The sequence below is a fragment of the Cornus florida genome, unplaced genomic scaffold (genome assembly GCF_030987335.1).
Source record: "Cornus florida cultivar Cherokee Brave unplaced genomic scaffold, ASM3098733v1 CherokeeBrave_3.0.0_Hap2_Chr04, whole genome shotgun sequence".
Taxonomy (NCBI): Eukaryota; Viridiplantae; Streptophyta; class Magnoliopsida; order Cornales; family Cornaceae; genus Cornus; species Cornus florida.
Genome location: NW_026775574.1, coordinates 66,013,826 through 66,028,539, shown reverse-complemented (window position 1 = coordinate 66,028,539; position 14,714 = coordinate 66,013,826). Strand labels below are relative to the sequence as shown.

The following is a 14,714-nucleotide window of genomic DNA, read 5'->3' as shown; positions in this document are numbered from 1 at the left end:
TGAGTGCAAGAAGAAATTTTAGTGCGCTAGGATGATGCACTGATGGGTCAACATTATTGCGATTGGAACACACGCACTACACTTTAGAAAATAATTTGCAAGAATTTCAATAATAGTACGTCATACTACATGTCGACTCTATCTTATCGTCAACTATTAATGGACAATGATGCAACAAAACTAGTCTTTTGCATTAGTAAGACATGTTTGGTTTGCGTTTTGTTTTTAGTCGTTAAAATAAAATAGTAAGTGTTTTGAAAACATGCTTTAATATTGTCAGTTTTAAAAAATATAATGGTTAATTTAAAAATGACATTTAAAAGTTTTTCAAGAAAAACAAAAAAAAATTTTATTGTTTATCGTTAGAGTACCCGTTGCTACAGTGCTGAAGTATGTAAAAATACTATATTGGTGGTTCGATTTTTGGCCATTATTCACAAACATTTCGACACGGCGTAAAATAAAACATATTATACCTAACACGATTTTTTCACTATTCACTGCTACAGTACTCGACAAAAATAAAAAAAAACATCAAAACAAAACGCTTACTAAATAGGCCCCAAGTGATGAATTCTCCAAATGTAAGAATAAAATGGAGTAGCCGAAAGCTTCCCATTCAACACACAATTTTACTTGTAACGGGTTCCATCACTCCTAATTGAATATCCAACGGATGAGGGGTTTTCAGGGTTTTCAGCTCTTCATTTTGTTCAAACTCTTCAACTTTATAAATAATTATTATTGTACCAATTAAGCAATGAAGTATTATGTCCTAGCTAAACATAATTATGATGCTAGCTAGCTTGCTGAAAATATAAAAACTCATTTGATTGACCATGGGAGTGATGTTTGAAGTTAAAAGTAATTGGTCTAGCTTCTTACAAGAGAAATAGCTGACTCCAATGTTTTTGGTGAGGCCAAGTATATGACACTCCTCTATGGCTTCCCAAACACACTTGAAATCCATGGGAACAAGATTCTCCTTATTGAAAGGCATCTCATAGCTGGTTTCTGGCTTCAAGCTCACCGGAAAGTGGATGAGATAAAGATCAATATACTTGACGGTTCAATAGATCTAATGGACCATGTTTACCATGTCCAGCTGAAGATGGCTTTGCACAATGATGATAAATGCCCTAATGTGACGAGTGTTTCCAATAATTTTGACTGTACCAGCTCTTAAGTGGTTTAATCATTTGCCAAGGGGATCCATTGGAGGTTTTCGCCAGTTGTGCGAAGCGTTTATAACGCAATACTTCGGCAATCAACAGATCCAGAAGAGTGTGTCCAGCTTATTCACTATGAGGCAGCATAAGGGAGCTAGAGAGATTACAAGCATTTCTCACCAGGTTTAACCTCGAGCTAAGCCTGGTCGAAGGATGAGGAAGACAGAAGAAAAGCTTGAAGAAGTAGGTCAGTTGTTTTATAGAGGACCGTCACGCTAACCAAAGTGTCACAGCGCAATGATGAAGCCCCAGTTTTCTTTAAGATTTGGATCTCCGTACGGACCATCCATCTCCCCGCATCATTGCTTTGAGCCGTCACATCAATCATGACGTCCCCTCATTAATCTCATTCTCATAAATGAGAGAGAGATTAAGGGGGCAGATGAAGGGGTATAAAATCCCACTGACTAGGATCAGCCTAACCCACCAGATAAGAAAGAAGCCCAGCGATCTCCTAGCCCACTCATTCTTATTCAAGGCTTGTTTCAACCTAGGGATCTACCCAAACGAAGGCTGAGCCTGTTGATGAAGGATTAGGCCCATATTATCTTTGGGTTTGAAGAGGCCCAAGAAGTTATTAGGGCAAAGAGAGACTTCTATAAATAGAAAAAGGAAAGATATGTAAAGAGATTCGATTGAAGTGTAACAAATTTACTTTCTAAATATAGCGAGTAGATTATTGCATCTTCAGTTAGGTGGTTTGATTGAGGTTAATGTGCTATTTTGTGTCCTTTTATGTCATTGCACAAAACAATGCATTTTTAAATAATTTGTAAAATATCTCAGTGAAGGAAATTTAGGCAAACTTATAACTTAAATGTGTCAAGTAGGTAAACACTAACTTAAATGTGTCAAGTAAGACTTAAGGGCAATATAGACTTTGTACACAATGAATCCCTAACCAGGGTGTTTGGGAATTGTCTAAACTAGTCATTTTACATTGCCAAACTTTTAATTTTTTTTAGTATTATTCCATTATACAATTAATTAGAGGGCATTATAGTCTTTTTATCTGGACAAGGGATATTTGCACCAAATTAGAAGTATGGGGGTATTGTATACCACCCGAGGGAAGGGGAAGGGGTATATGCACTATATCAATAGTATAGGCTTTTTTTTTATTTATTTTTTATTTGCACGTAAATCTTTTATATATCATGTTCTATTAGGAAAAGGGACTCGAAGAGTCTAAAGAAAACAACTGCTTAATTCAATTTTTTTAGAACACTTTCCTTTTTTTGAAAATAAAAAATAAAAATTTTTGTATAAAAACCTATTTGTTTGACAATTTCTGAAAATTGTTTTACCAAAGCTCAAGTAAAAGAAAAATCTGCATTTTTTCATATAATTGTCTTTTACATTGATTTGAAAATATATATATATATATATATATATATATATATATATATATTTGTTTCTGGAAAACTATTATTTAAGTGATAAACTGGATAACATTTCTTTGTTTGGATGGCGAAATAGATGATTGGATGGTCTTAAACCAATAGTACTAGAAAAGCAATTTCATAAAATCCATAAACTTATATTACAAGAAAAAAAAAAAAAAAAAAAAAACATAATCTAATATCAATATTGATAGCTATATTGATTTGCATATAGAGCACACAAATATGTATCGGGTTAGAAGTCCGGCTATTTAAGGCCAACTTAGCTTAATAATGCAGTTTCTTGTTTACAAGATTTGTGATATTTAACATGAATTAGATCTTCTTGTCCCAAAACTCAAGAGCAGATTTGTATGGGCCTTTATCCCATACGAATTCTAGTCCATGATACCTTTTCTGCTGTGAAATTTGACTAATCTTGTGGCAATCCTCAAGGCTCAATGTCCAATCGAATATCTCAAGATTCTCTTTAATTCTCTCCTTATTATAGCTCTTCACAAGAACGCTCACTCCCTGCTCATAAACCCACCTCAAACAAACCTTTGCATGCAGAAAGATGAAGACAATTATAAATAGACTCTTTCTATGTACAAGACAAATGATAAAAGTATCTATAGTTAAGACAATTATAAATTTACTCTCTCTATATGCAAGACAAATGATAAAAGTATCTATAGCTTTTTTTCTTTAGGAGTAATGGACACTATTCATATAAAGATGAGAGGGTACCTATTCTTATGAAAAAAAGTCTTTATTGGACTCTATTCATTAGAATCCCACAAAAAAATCAATCATTTTTTTAAATATAACTATATCTAAAGATATATGAGTTAAGTGCCGAAAACACTACTAGAGTATTATATGCAACCCTTATAAAATAATAGCTTAATGCTCGTTTTGTTATTTTGCCTTTTCGAAAAATGCCTAAGGGGTTATGTATTATATATATTTTCATAGTAGAGTAGTGTTATGTACGCATCAACTAAATTTAACCCACTCATAAGGTTATTTTCTCTCTCTATATATTTCCTCTACTCTCTATATTTCTCAAAAATAATATATACACTACATAATAAATTAATAAACAAATATTGATACACTATTTAATAAATTAATAAACAAAAATATAGATAAAATAAAATTTAAAAGATATGTATCTCATCATCCACTTTTGTTTCCTGTGCTTAAATATTTTGGATAATTCCTAATTAAAAATAAGATAGATTTTAATAACATCTATAAACTCATATTTCCCTATAAATTTATATATGCATAAATCAAATAAGAATGGAACAAAATAATACATAAACTACATATTATTGTGTGCAAATATAAAATTACATATCCTCATATTCATCGAACAAAATATACACAAAAATGATATATATTTTTTAATTATATGTAAAAGGTAATTTGGGCATATCATGTTATGTGAAACTTATTTGTATTAAATTAATACTTTAGAGGTGTTTTGTGCACGTAAGGGGTATGATACACACTGTAATAATGGTAAAGAGATGTTTTCCACACTCAACAAACGCCCCCCCCCCCCCCCCCCCCTTTTTTTTTTTTTTTTGGTATTTGGTACTCACAAACCCTTTTTTTTTGTGTTCACTTAACCCTTTTTTACTTTTGGCTTTTTTCGTCATTTCACAAAATGATATATTTTTTTAAATAATGTGTAAAATGTCTCAAATTTGAGCATAACATGTCAGGCGGGATTTATTTGCATCAAATTATTACTTTGGGAGTATTTTGTGCACATGAAAGTGTTGGGCTGGTTCCTTCATAATTTGATGATAGCCCAAGTGAAGCCCACACACACACACATGCACACACACACATATATGTTTCTACTATATTGAGGTGACGAAGAGAGGTCATCTGCTGTCGAAACCAGAGAGAAAATTCCAAAAGCCGGAATTGTTCAAGTGCAACCAAATTTCATCAAGAGTTCCAATCAGCAGGTGTTTGTGGTTTAATTGAGCTAAAATTTGGCAGGTGGGTTCGCAATACAAGGCTTTATATTTTGAATGGTAGGGATTGGATTTCGAGCATTCTGGAGCAGTTTTTGGGTCATTGAATAGTACCTCTATTTGGTGAGATCTCTCCTTAATCTTTAATTAAAAGATGTTTTGTTGCCAAGAAAAATTATTTCTTGAGATTATTTACCTCTAGTTCTAACTAGAGTTTTCTCTTGTACACCCATTATTTGTTAATAGTGGAGTTTTGGTGGACTACGGTCCCGTGATTTTTTGCTTCCCACACTGGAGAGATTTTCCATGCTAAAATTGATTGTGTCATTTGTGTGTGTGATGTTGATAATCTTTATCAGATTATTGTACTCTATTTAATTGCTTCCTAACAGATTTACACATAGAGGGATAATATATTTTTAGCTGGTTTGTGAGAGATTCAGGTTGCCAGAATCTGTCCTTGAATTCACCTAACAAGTGGTATCAGAGCCAGGTTATTATTATTGTTGAATCACTTGTGTTAAATGATGGAAGCTAACTTAAGTAGAATGGTCACTTTTAATGGTTCAAATTACCACACCTGGAAAGGAAAAATTGAAGACTTTCTTTATGTGAAACAATTTCATTTACCGATGTTTGTTAGTGAGAAGCCTGATAATAAATCTGATGAAGAATGGGCATTACTACATTGGTAAGTGTGTGGATATATTAGACAATGGGTCGATGATAATGTTTTAAACCATATTGTTGAAGAGACACATGCACACACACTTTGGAATAAGCTTGAGCAGTTATATGCCCGGAAGATTGGAAATAACAAGATGTTTTTGATAAAACACTTGATGACTTTGAGATACCAAGATGGGACTCCAATAACAAATCACTTGAACACTTTCCAAGGAATAATTAATCAACTAGCTAGAATGGGTTTTAACTTTAATGATGAGGTACAGGGGTTGTGTCTGCGTGGTACATTGCCGGACTAATGGTAGACCTTTATAATGTCATTGTCTAATTCATTTCCGGATGGCTTAATCAATATTGATTTGGCTAAGAACAGTGTTTTGAATGAAGTGATGAGAAGGAAATCATAGGGATCCAGTTCATAGTTAAAGGTTTTGGTTACAGAAAATAGGGGGAGGAGTAAGAGCAGAGGTCAGAAGAATAAAGATAAAGGCAGAAGCAATTCCAACAAGTTTGCTGATGAGCACTGAAAAGTGCACATTTAAACCTCTTAAGCTTGAAAGTTCTAGTACCTTATCCTATCTTATTTTCCCGTTTTAGTCTAATTTCATGTTATTTCCCTTTTCAGGAACTTATCCTCAAAATAAGTTAATCCAGCTGAATTAGAGCATAAAAGATGCAATCTCAAGCTCAATGGAAGAAAGAAGCATAATGGAAGCAAGTTGGTGAAAGGACGCACTCTTCGATCGATCGAAAAGAGCTCAGATCGATCACACAGTGATCGTTCTAACATTGCCAAGATGGATCGAGCCTTTTATCTTTATCCTCAGCAAAATGCCTTCTTCAATCGATCCAACATTTCTTCGATCGATCGAACATCTTTGATCTTATCCTCACCTACCACTTTTGTTCTCTTCCCAAAAATATCTCAGCCTTGTCTTTATTCCAAAAAGGCACCGCCAAGGTTCGATCGATCGAACCAACCTTGAGATCGATCGAACTGCCTCGAGTTGGGTGAAAAATTGATTTCAAGCCAAATTAAATGTGTGCTCATGGTGCAATCATTGGGAGGTCCTAGTGTACGAGGTCTAACCATTGGGTGTGACATTTGAGCTACCTATATAAGGATTTTGGCTATTTTGAGTAAGGAGATTGGTTAGATTATGGAGACTTGGCTAGAGATTAGAGAGAGATATACATAAATTGGAAAAGTTCTTCATCTCTTTTAGGGTTTCTACCAAGGAGGAAGAAGATCATTTCTGGCATAGAGATAGCCCTTGAGGGTTGGATGACAACATCAATGAATGGCTAAACATCTTCTTGGGGCTAGAGCTAGCCCTAAGGATGCCTCATAGACTTTGATGTTTTGTAATTAATAGGGATTAGCATTGTAATTCTTGTCTTGACCTTTGATATATATATAAAAATCTTGTTTCTACCATGATTTGTGTAGTTTAATACTTCCAATTGATCATTTCATTCTATTCATATGTCTATGTATGCTAAAATAGATGTTCATGTGTTTATCTCTAGGTTTTGTGATATTGATGCATGTCTATGTGTGTTGATGCTATGAATCTGGTGATGGTCAAGGCATGGTGTTTAAATGGAATACTCTTAAGGTTTATTTGATGGTTCATACTCATTTCTTGATAGATTGTGCATCTTCCTTAGTTTAATTTTCATGTCATTTCTTGATGGGAGGACAATCCATGCTTATTGTTTGATGTTCCATACTTATGAATACAAGTAGTATATTTATCTAATTTGATGATGTGTATTGATTGTGGACTTAAAGGAAGGAATAATGGCTTAAGTTGATATGTTGTGCTATTCACTAGTTTGTCTAGACAATATATACTTATTTAGTCATCCATGCTTGTTGATTCAATCAATGACACACACTAGTATTGCAACACATAATCCCCCTCATTCATTACACATTGAGTGTCTATGAAGGTGATGTTTAGTAGTGACCTCTAAGTCCCAAGACCATTCTCTATTATTTTCTACATTTTACTCTACTTCAATTGCTTTACCTTGCTTCCATTTAATTGACATTGTAGTTAATTAATCAAACAAACCATCTTTGGATCACTTGACCTACTAATCTAACATTGTTTCCATATAAATACTGCCATTTTTCCTTGGGATAATCCCTACTCACCCTAGCTATATTAGTAGTTAGAGGTAGTAGTGGCACTCTATAAATTCAAACTTGGCCACACTACATTCCACTTTTGCATTAAATTTGGTGCATTGGGACGGCACACACCATTTGCTAATGTTAAGTGTTATCATTGTGGCATGAAGGGGCACATCAAAAACATTACAAAAAGTTGAAGAGAGAGAGAACAAAGAGAAAAGGGAATGAGAAAAAGAATGATGATGGCAAGGATGATAATCGAGTTGCCACCACTACTTTCGAAGACTTCTTTATTGTTTATGATGATGATGTTATTAATATTGCATACCATGAGACCAGCTGGGTTATTAATAGTGGTGCCTCTATTCATGCTATATCTTGAGAGGATGCCTTCACATCTTACACACCAGGTGACTTTGGGACACTAAAGATGGGAAATGATGGATTGGCCAAAATCATTGGTATTAGAGATGTGTGCCTGGAAATGAATAATGGCACAAGATTGGTCCTTAAAGATGTAAGGCAGATTCCTGAGATCCGCTTAAATTTGATTTCTATAGGCAAACTTGATGATGATGGTTATTGCAGCTCCTTTAGTGATGGCCAGTGGAAGCTCACTAGGGGTGTTATGATAGTTGCTTGAAGCAAGAAGTTTTCTAATTTGTACATATTGTAGGTAAGAATCTTCAAAGACACTATTAATTCAATGGAGTATGAGTATGCAGTTGAGTTGTGGCATAAGAGGCTTGTTCACATGAGTGAGAAAGGCTTGACAATATTGGCTAAAAAGAATCTCCTATCAGGAATTAAGAGTGCATCTTTGAAAAAATGTACTCATTGTTTGGCAGGGAAACATAATAGAGTTTCCTTCAAGAGTTCCCCTCCTTAAAGAAAGCCAGGTATACTTGACTTGATACATTAAGATGTCTATGGCCCTATAAAGATGAGATCACTCAGCGGCTCTCTTTATTTTATGACCTTCATAGATGATCATTTAAAGAAATTGTGGGTGTATACCTTAAGAAGAAAAGATCAAGTGTTGGATATGTTTAAACAATTTAAGGCTTTAGTTGAAAGGCAGACTAGAAATAAACTGAAGTGCGTTAGAATAGATAATGGGGGAGAGTACATAGGTCATTTTGATGACTATTGTAGACAGCAGGGTATTCTACATCAAAAGATGCCTCCCAAGACTCCTCAGTTGGATGGTTTAGCTGAAAGGATGAACATGACACTAGTTAAGAGGGTAAGATGCTTGCTTTCACAGGCACAATTGCCAAGATTCTTTTAAGGTGAAGCTTTGAGTACAGCTGTACATGCTTTTAATATCACACCATGTACTTCTCTTCAGTTTAATGTAGGTGACAGAGTTTGGACTGGCAAGGATGTTTCTTATGATCATTTGTGTGTCTTTAGGTGTAAGGCTTTTATGCATATTCCCAAAGATGAGAGGTCTAAGCTTGATGTGAAGACCCGACAATGAATTTTTCTAGGGTATGGCCTGGATAAGTTTGGCAACAGGTTATATGATCTAGTTGACAAGAAACTAGTGAGGAGTAAAGATGTTGTGTTTATGGAAAATCAAACCATACAATATATTGAGAAAACAGATAAAGCAGTGCCTTAGTACGATGATGGTTTGATTGACTTGGATCCACTTTCTTTGATAGATTTTCTAGCACATGTTGAACATGATGTTCAGGATGACCAGCAGGGTCTAGGTGACAGTGATGCTCTTTTACAGATTGAGATTGATTAGTTGCTAGTGCCAGAGACACCACCAGATGTTCCATTCAGGAGGTCTATTAAAGACTGACACCTTTCTACTCGGTATTCTATAGATGAGTATGTGTTACTGATTGATGGAGGAGAACCTGAGTGTTATGCAGAAGCCATAGAAGATGAACATAAGACAGAGTGGGTTGATATATTGCAAGATGAGATACAGTCATTACATGACAATCATATCTTTTAGCTGGTGAAGTTGCTTAGAGAAAACAGAGCTTTGAAGAACAGGTGGATTTACAGGGTGAAGCAAGAAGAACACACTTCACGACCACGGTACAAAGCTAGACTACTTGTCAAAGGATTCAGTTAGAGAAAAGGCATTGATTTTGATGAGATTTTCCCTCCAATTGTGAAAATGTCTTCTATACGTGTGGTTCTTGGCTTAGTAACTAGCCTAGACTTAGAGATTGAGCAAATGGATGTGAAAACTGCCTTCCTTCATGGTGACTTGGAGGAGAAGATTTATATGGAGCAACCATAGGGTTTTAGGGTGAAAGGAAAAGAGGATTATGTATGTCAGCTAAAGAAAAGTCTTTATGGCTTGAAGCAAGCACCTAATAGTGGTATAAAAAGTTTGAGTCAGTTATGGGGGCAACAAGGCTACAGGAAGACTATTTCTGACCATTATGTATTTGTGCAGAAATTCTGTGATGATGATTTTGTTATTTTATTGTTATATGTTGATGACATGTTGATTGTTGGCAGGAATCTTTCAAGAATTGACAAATTGAAAAAGTAGCTAAGTCAATCCTTTATTGTGAAGAACTTGAGGCCAACAAAACAAATTCTTAGTCTTCGTATTTATCAAGACAGAAAAGAGAAAAAGTTGTATATATCACAAGAGCAATACATTGGAAAGGTGCTTGAAAGGTTCAAAATGGATAATGCTAAAGTGGTTAGCTCTCCTCTTGCTACTCACTTTAAGTTAAGCACCAAGCAAATTCCTTCAACAGATAAAGAGAAGGAAGATATGGAAAGAGTTCCATATGCCTCAGTAGTATGAATCTTAATGTATGCAATGGTTTGCACAAGGCTAGACATAGCCCAGGCAGTTGGTGTTGTTAACCGGTTTCTTTCAAATCCAGGAAGAGGGAATTGGAATGCGATAAAGTGGATTATGAGGTATCTTCGAGGCACTACCAGGTTCAGACTCGGCTTTGGAAGTGGCAAACCAGTGCTAGTTGGCTATGCAGATGTAGATATGGCAGGAGATGTGGATACCCGTAAGTCTACTTCGGGATATTTGATCACTTTCTCAAGTGGGGCCGTTTCTTGGCAGTCGAGGTTGCAAAAATGTGTTGCACTTTCTACAACAGAGGCAAAGTTTATTGCAGCAACAGAAGCTTATAAAGAGTTGCTATAGATGATTTTTTTTTTTAGAGAACTTGGTTTTAAGTAACAAAAATATGTTTTGTTTTGTGATAATCAGAGTGTTATTCACATTGCTAAAAATTCTACTTTTCATGCTAGATCGAAGCATATTGATGTGAAATACCATTGGATCAGAGACGCTTTTAATGACAAGTTGTTGGAACTTGAAAAGATCATATAGATCGCAATGGCTTAGACATGTTAACGAAGGCTCTGGCAAGAGAGAAGCTTAAGATTTGCCGCTTGATCGTTGGGATGACGAATCCTCCCACTCAGTCAACAAGGGGGAGATTTGTTGGGCTGGGTTCCCTCCTAATTTAAGGATGGTCCAAGTGAAGCCCATGTGGGTTTGAAACCCACATATATACACACATATATATTTGTATGTTTCTACTGTTTTGAGGTAACGAAGAGAGGCCTCTTCTGCTGCCAAAACGAGAGAGAAATTTCAAAAACCAGAATTTTTCAAGTGCGACAAGATTTCATCAAGAGCTTCGATCAGCAAGTGTTTGTGGTCCGATCAAGCTGAAATTTGGCAGGGGTGGGTTTGCAATACAAGGCTCTAAATTCTGAACGGTAGAGATTGGATTTCGAGTATTCTTCCGTAGTTTTTGGGTTCGTGAATAGTACCTCTGTTTGATGAGATCTCTCCTTAATCTTTGATTAAAGGATGTTTTGTTGCCAAGAAAGATTATTTCTTGAGATTGTTTACCTCTAGTTGTAACTAGAGAGAACTATTGTACACCTATTATTTGTTGACAGTGGAGATTCGGTGGACTACGGTCCCGTAGTTTTTTGCTTCCCACACTGGGGAGATTTTTCCACTCTAAAATTAATTGTGTCATTTGTGTGTGTGATGTTGATTATCTTTTTCAGATTATTGTGCTCTATTTAATTGCTTCCTAATAGATTTACACATAGAGGGATAATATATTTTTTTACTGGATTGTGAGAGATTCAAGTTGCCAGAATCTGTCCTTGAATTCTCCTAACAGAGAGATGAGATATGCATTGTAACCATGATAAAGGAGTGTTTCCACACTTAACACACACGCATATGGAAATTTTACTTGAGCAACTGTCTTTCCCCTGGCCTTGGCAATCTCTTTCAGAATCTCACAATCTAAGACTTGGTTGGTTCCCCATAATGTTCCTCTTGCCCCTAAAGGTGAATAAGCAACGACATGGATTCCCTTTTTCTCACAAAACTCTCTGAGCTTATTTTGCTGCCAAAGTGGGCTCATCTCCACCTTCAATTAAAAGCCATAATGGTTTGCACATCAGTCATTTTCTCAAGAAATTACATCAATTAATTAATTAGTACTTGAAAAATGAAGAAATAAAGAACTTAAAAATATCATATGAAAATAATAATTTTGACTGATTCAGGTAATTCATAAAATTTGATATAATTATAAATAACATGATAAAGTTGAATAATGGGAGTTCAAATTCTCTTTGAGCCATCTAGTGATGGGCCCATAAATTTATTTCAGGACTTACGAATTAGACATGGTAAAAAAATTATTCTATTTTATTTTAACATGTTCAAATATAATATCATTATTTGTAAAAATTTACAATGAAGAAAAATTAAAAATTTTAAAATACAGACATTAAGTTCATAAAATTTTCTTTTAATAAAAAAAAGGGATAAGAAGAAGAAAAAAGGTTCATACGTGAGTGTAAGAAGAAATTTTAGTCCGCTACGATGCACTGATGGGTCAACATTATGCGATTGGAACACACGCAGTACACTTTAGAAAATAATTTTGCAAGAATTTCAATAATATTACGTCATACTACGTGTCGACTCTATCTTATTGTTGACTATTAATGGACAATGTGTCAATGACTGAACAAAACTAGCCTTTTGCATTAATAAGACCTATTGGATTTGCGATTTGCCTTTAATCGTTAAAATAAAATAAGTTTTTTGAAAACATGCTTTAGTACGGGTTAGTTTAAAAATATATAATAATTAATTTAAAAATAATATTTAAAAGGTTTTTAAGAAAAATTTAAAAAATTACTGTTTTATCGTTACAATACTCGTTGCTACAATGCTGAAGGATATAAAAATATTATATTGATGTTTCGATTTTTTACCACTATTCACAAACATTTCGACACTGCCCAAAATAAAACATATCTTACCTAACATGATTTTTTCACTATTCACAGCTACAGTATTTGACAAAAATAAAAAATACCAAAAATAAAACGCGTACTAAATAGGCCATAAGTAAAGAATTCTCAGACTCGAATCACTGCAAAATTGTTCCAAGAGTAATGATATCCAACTTCAAATGTAAGAATAAAATGGAGTAGCCGAAAGCTTCCCATTCAACACACACTTTAACTTGTAAGGGGTCCATCACCCCTAATTGAATGTATCCAACCGATGAGGGGTTTTCGGCTCTTTATTTTGTTCAAACTCTAACTTTATAAATAATTATCGTTGTACCAATTATGCAATGACATATTACCATGGCTAAACATAATTATGATGCTAGCTAGCTTGCTGAAAATATAAAAACTCACCTGATTGACCATGGGAGTGATGTTTGAAGTTAGAAGTAACTGGTCTAGCTTCTTACAAGAGAAATTGCTGACTCCAATGTTTTTGGTGAGGCCAAGTCTATGACACTCCTCCATGGCTTCCCAAACGCACTTGAAATCCATGGGAACAAGATTCTCCTTATTGAAAGGCACCTCATAGCCGGTTCCCGGCTTCAAGCTCACCGGAAAGTGGATGAGATAAAGATCAATATACTCCAATCCCAGCTTCCTAAATACAACAAATTATAGAATTAGAAAATAAATAAATAAATAAATAATTTGTTATATACCTACTAATTAATTAATTGGGAACATAAGAGTACAACATGTATAGTATATGTGACTTAATCTGGATCCTCTCCTGTGGAGGGCATCCTGTACCTAGTTCGTCCTATATCACTGGTGCAACATACTACATTATAATGTTACAAAGTAAAATATCATAAGATAATGATGTAATATAGTTATTACAGAAACGATGTAAATTCCTTGCATAAAGGATCTCAATTCACAATGTAAAGACATAAACGCGAGATGAGGAAGTGACATGGGAGAGGATCCCGATTCATATATGACTAGCTAATTAATTGGGTACTGCATGCATATATATTACTTACTGCAAAGTGGTTTGTAGTGCAGGGAGGACAAGGTGAGGGTGTCCATCGCTGCACCAGAGCTTTGAGGTGATGAATAACCCTTCACGAGACGTTATGAGGCGAAGACGCAGAGCTTCTGCTATGGCTTCACCAAGAGACGGTTCGGAGTTGTAAACGGCGGCGGTGTCGAAGTGTCTGTAGCCAAGTTTGATTGCATGGAGGATGGATTCTTTCATGGTTTCTGATGCAGCAAAAGGGAACACAGCTGTTCCGAATCCCAGCACCGGAAGGCTTGTTGAACCTACTCGAATCCTTGGGATACTATTGCTTCCCATTTTTCTATTTTCTTAGTCACTTGTGACAAAACAATAGAACTCTTTTTGTGTGTATATATATATTAGAAATATGACAGAATGGTAGGTAGGACTTATCCCATTTCTGTTAAAAGATAAAATATTGTTACCCTTGAGGATGGTATGATTTAAGTTTCAAGCATAGTATGACGTGGTATAATTTGACACTATCTAGTTATTTAGTTTGATAGAGTATTAATTCTTGAACGGATGTGTTGGTATTCAAATTCTGTTCTTGTGATTTATTACGAAAGAAATAAATAATAAATAAAACAAAACAAAAATAATATTTTCTTACCTTCTAAAAAAGAATGTGAAAAATTCTAATATACATGAGAACATTGCTAATGTATAAATGTGTTTCTTGTCAAAATAATAATAATAATAATAATAATAATAATTTTGCTCAACTATTCCAACTGATAACATTTGAACCTAAAAGGCAAACGATTTATTTTTATTGACAAAAGGAACTAAAAGACAAAAATATCACTATTTGAATTAATTAAACATAAAAAAATAAATAGGGTACCAGCTTGCTGAGAAAGGGCACACAGCACTTATTTTAACTTATTGTTAGAGATATGGGGTCCACCTAAGGACTAA

General features: G+C 34.7%; 1 protein-coding gene across 2 annotated transcripts; it reads right to left on the bottom strand.

The window, feature by feature from the left end:
- Positions 1-2,703: 2,703 nt before the first annotated feature.
- LOC132303393 (non-functional NADPH-dependent codeinone reductase 2-like) lies at positions 2,704-14,136 on the bottom strand. 2 transcript variants are annotated; one of them, XM_059800628.1, is made up of 4 exons: positions 13,777-14,133; positions 13,142-13,388; positions 11,668-11,847; positions 2,715-3,172 (listed from the first exon to the last, which is right to left on the bottom strand). In XM_059800628.1, exons 1-4 carry the CDS (start codon positions 14,088-14,090, stop codon positions 2,948-2,950), a joined length of 966 nt encoding a protein of 321 aa, XP_059656611.1. In that variant the 5' UTR covers positions 14,091-14,133; the 3' UTR covers positions 2,715-2,947. The 2 variants fall into 2 exon arrangements, with proteins under 2 accessions (XP_059656612.1, XP_059656611.1); XM_059800629.1 differs by lacking the exon at positions 11,668-11,847 and having other exon boundaries at positions 2,704-3,172; positions 13,777-14,136.
- Between the last annotated feature and the right edge of the window lie 578 nt (positions 14,137-14,714).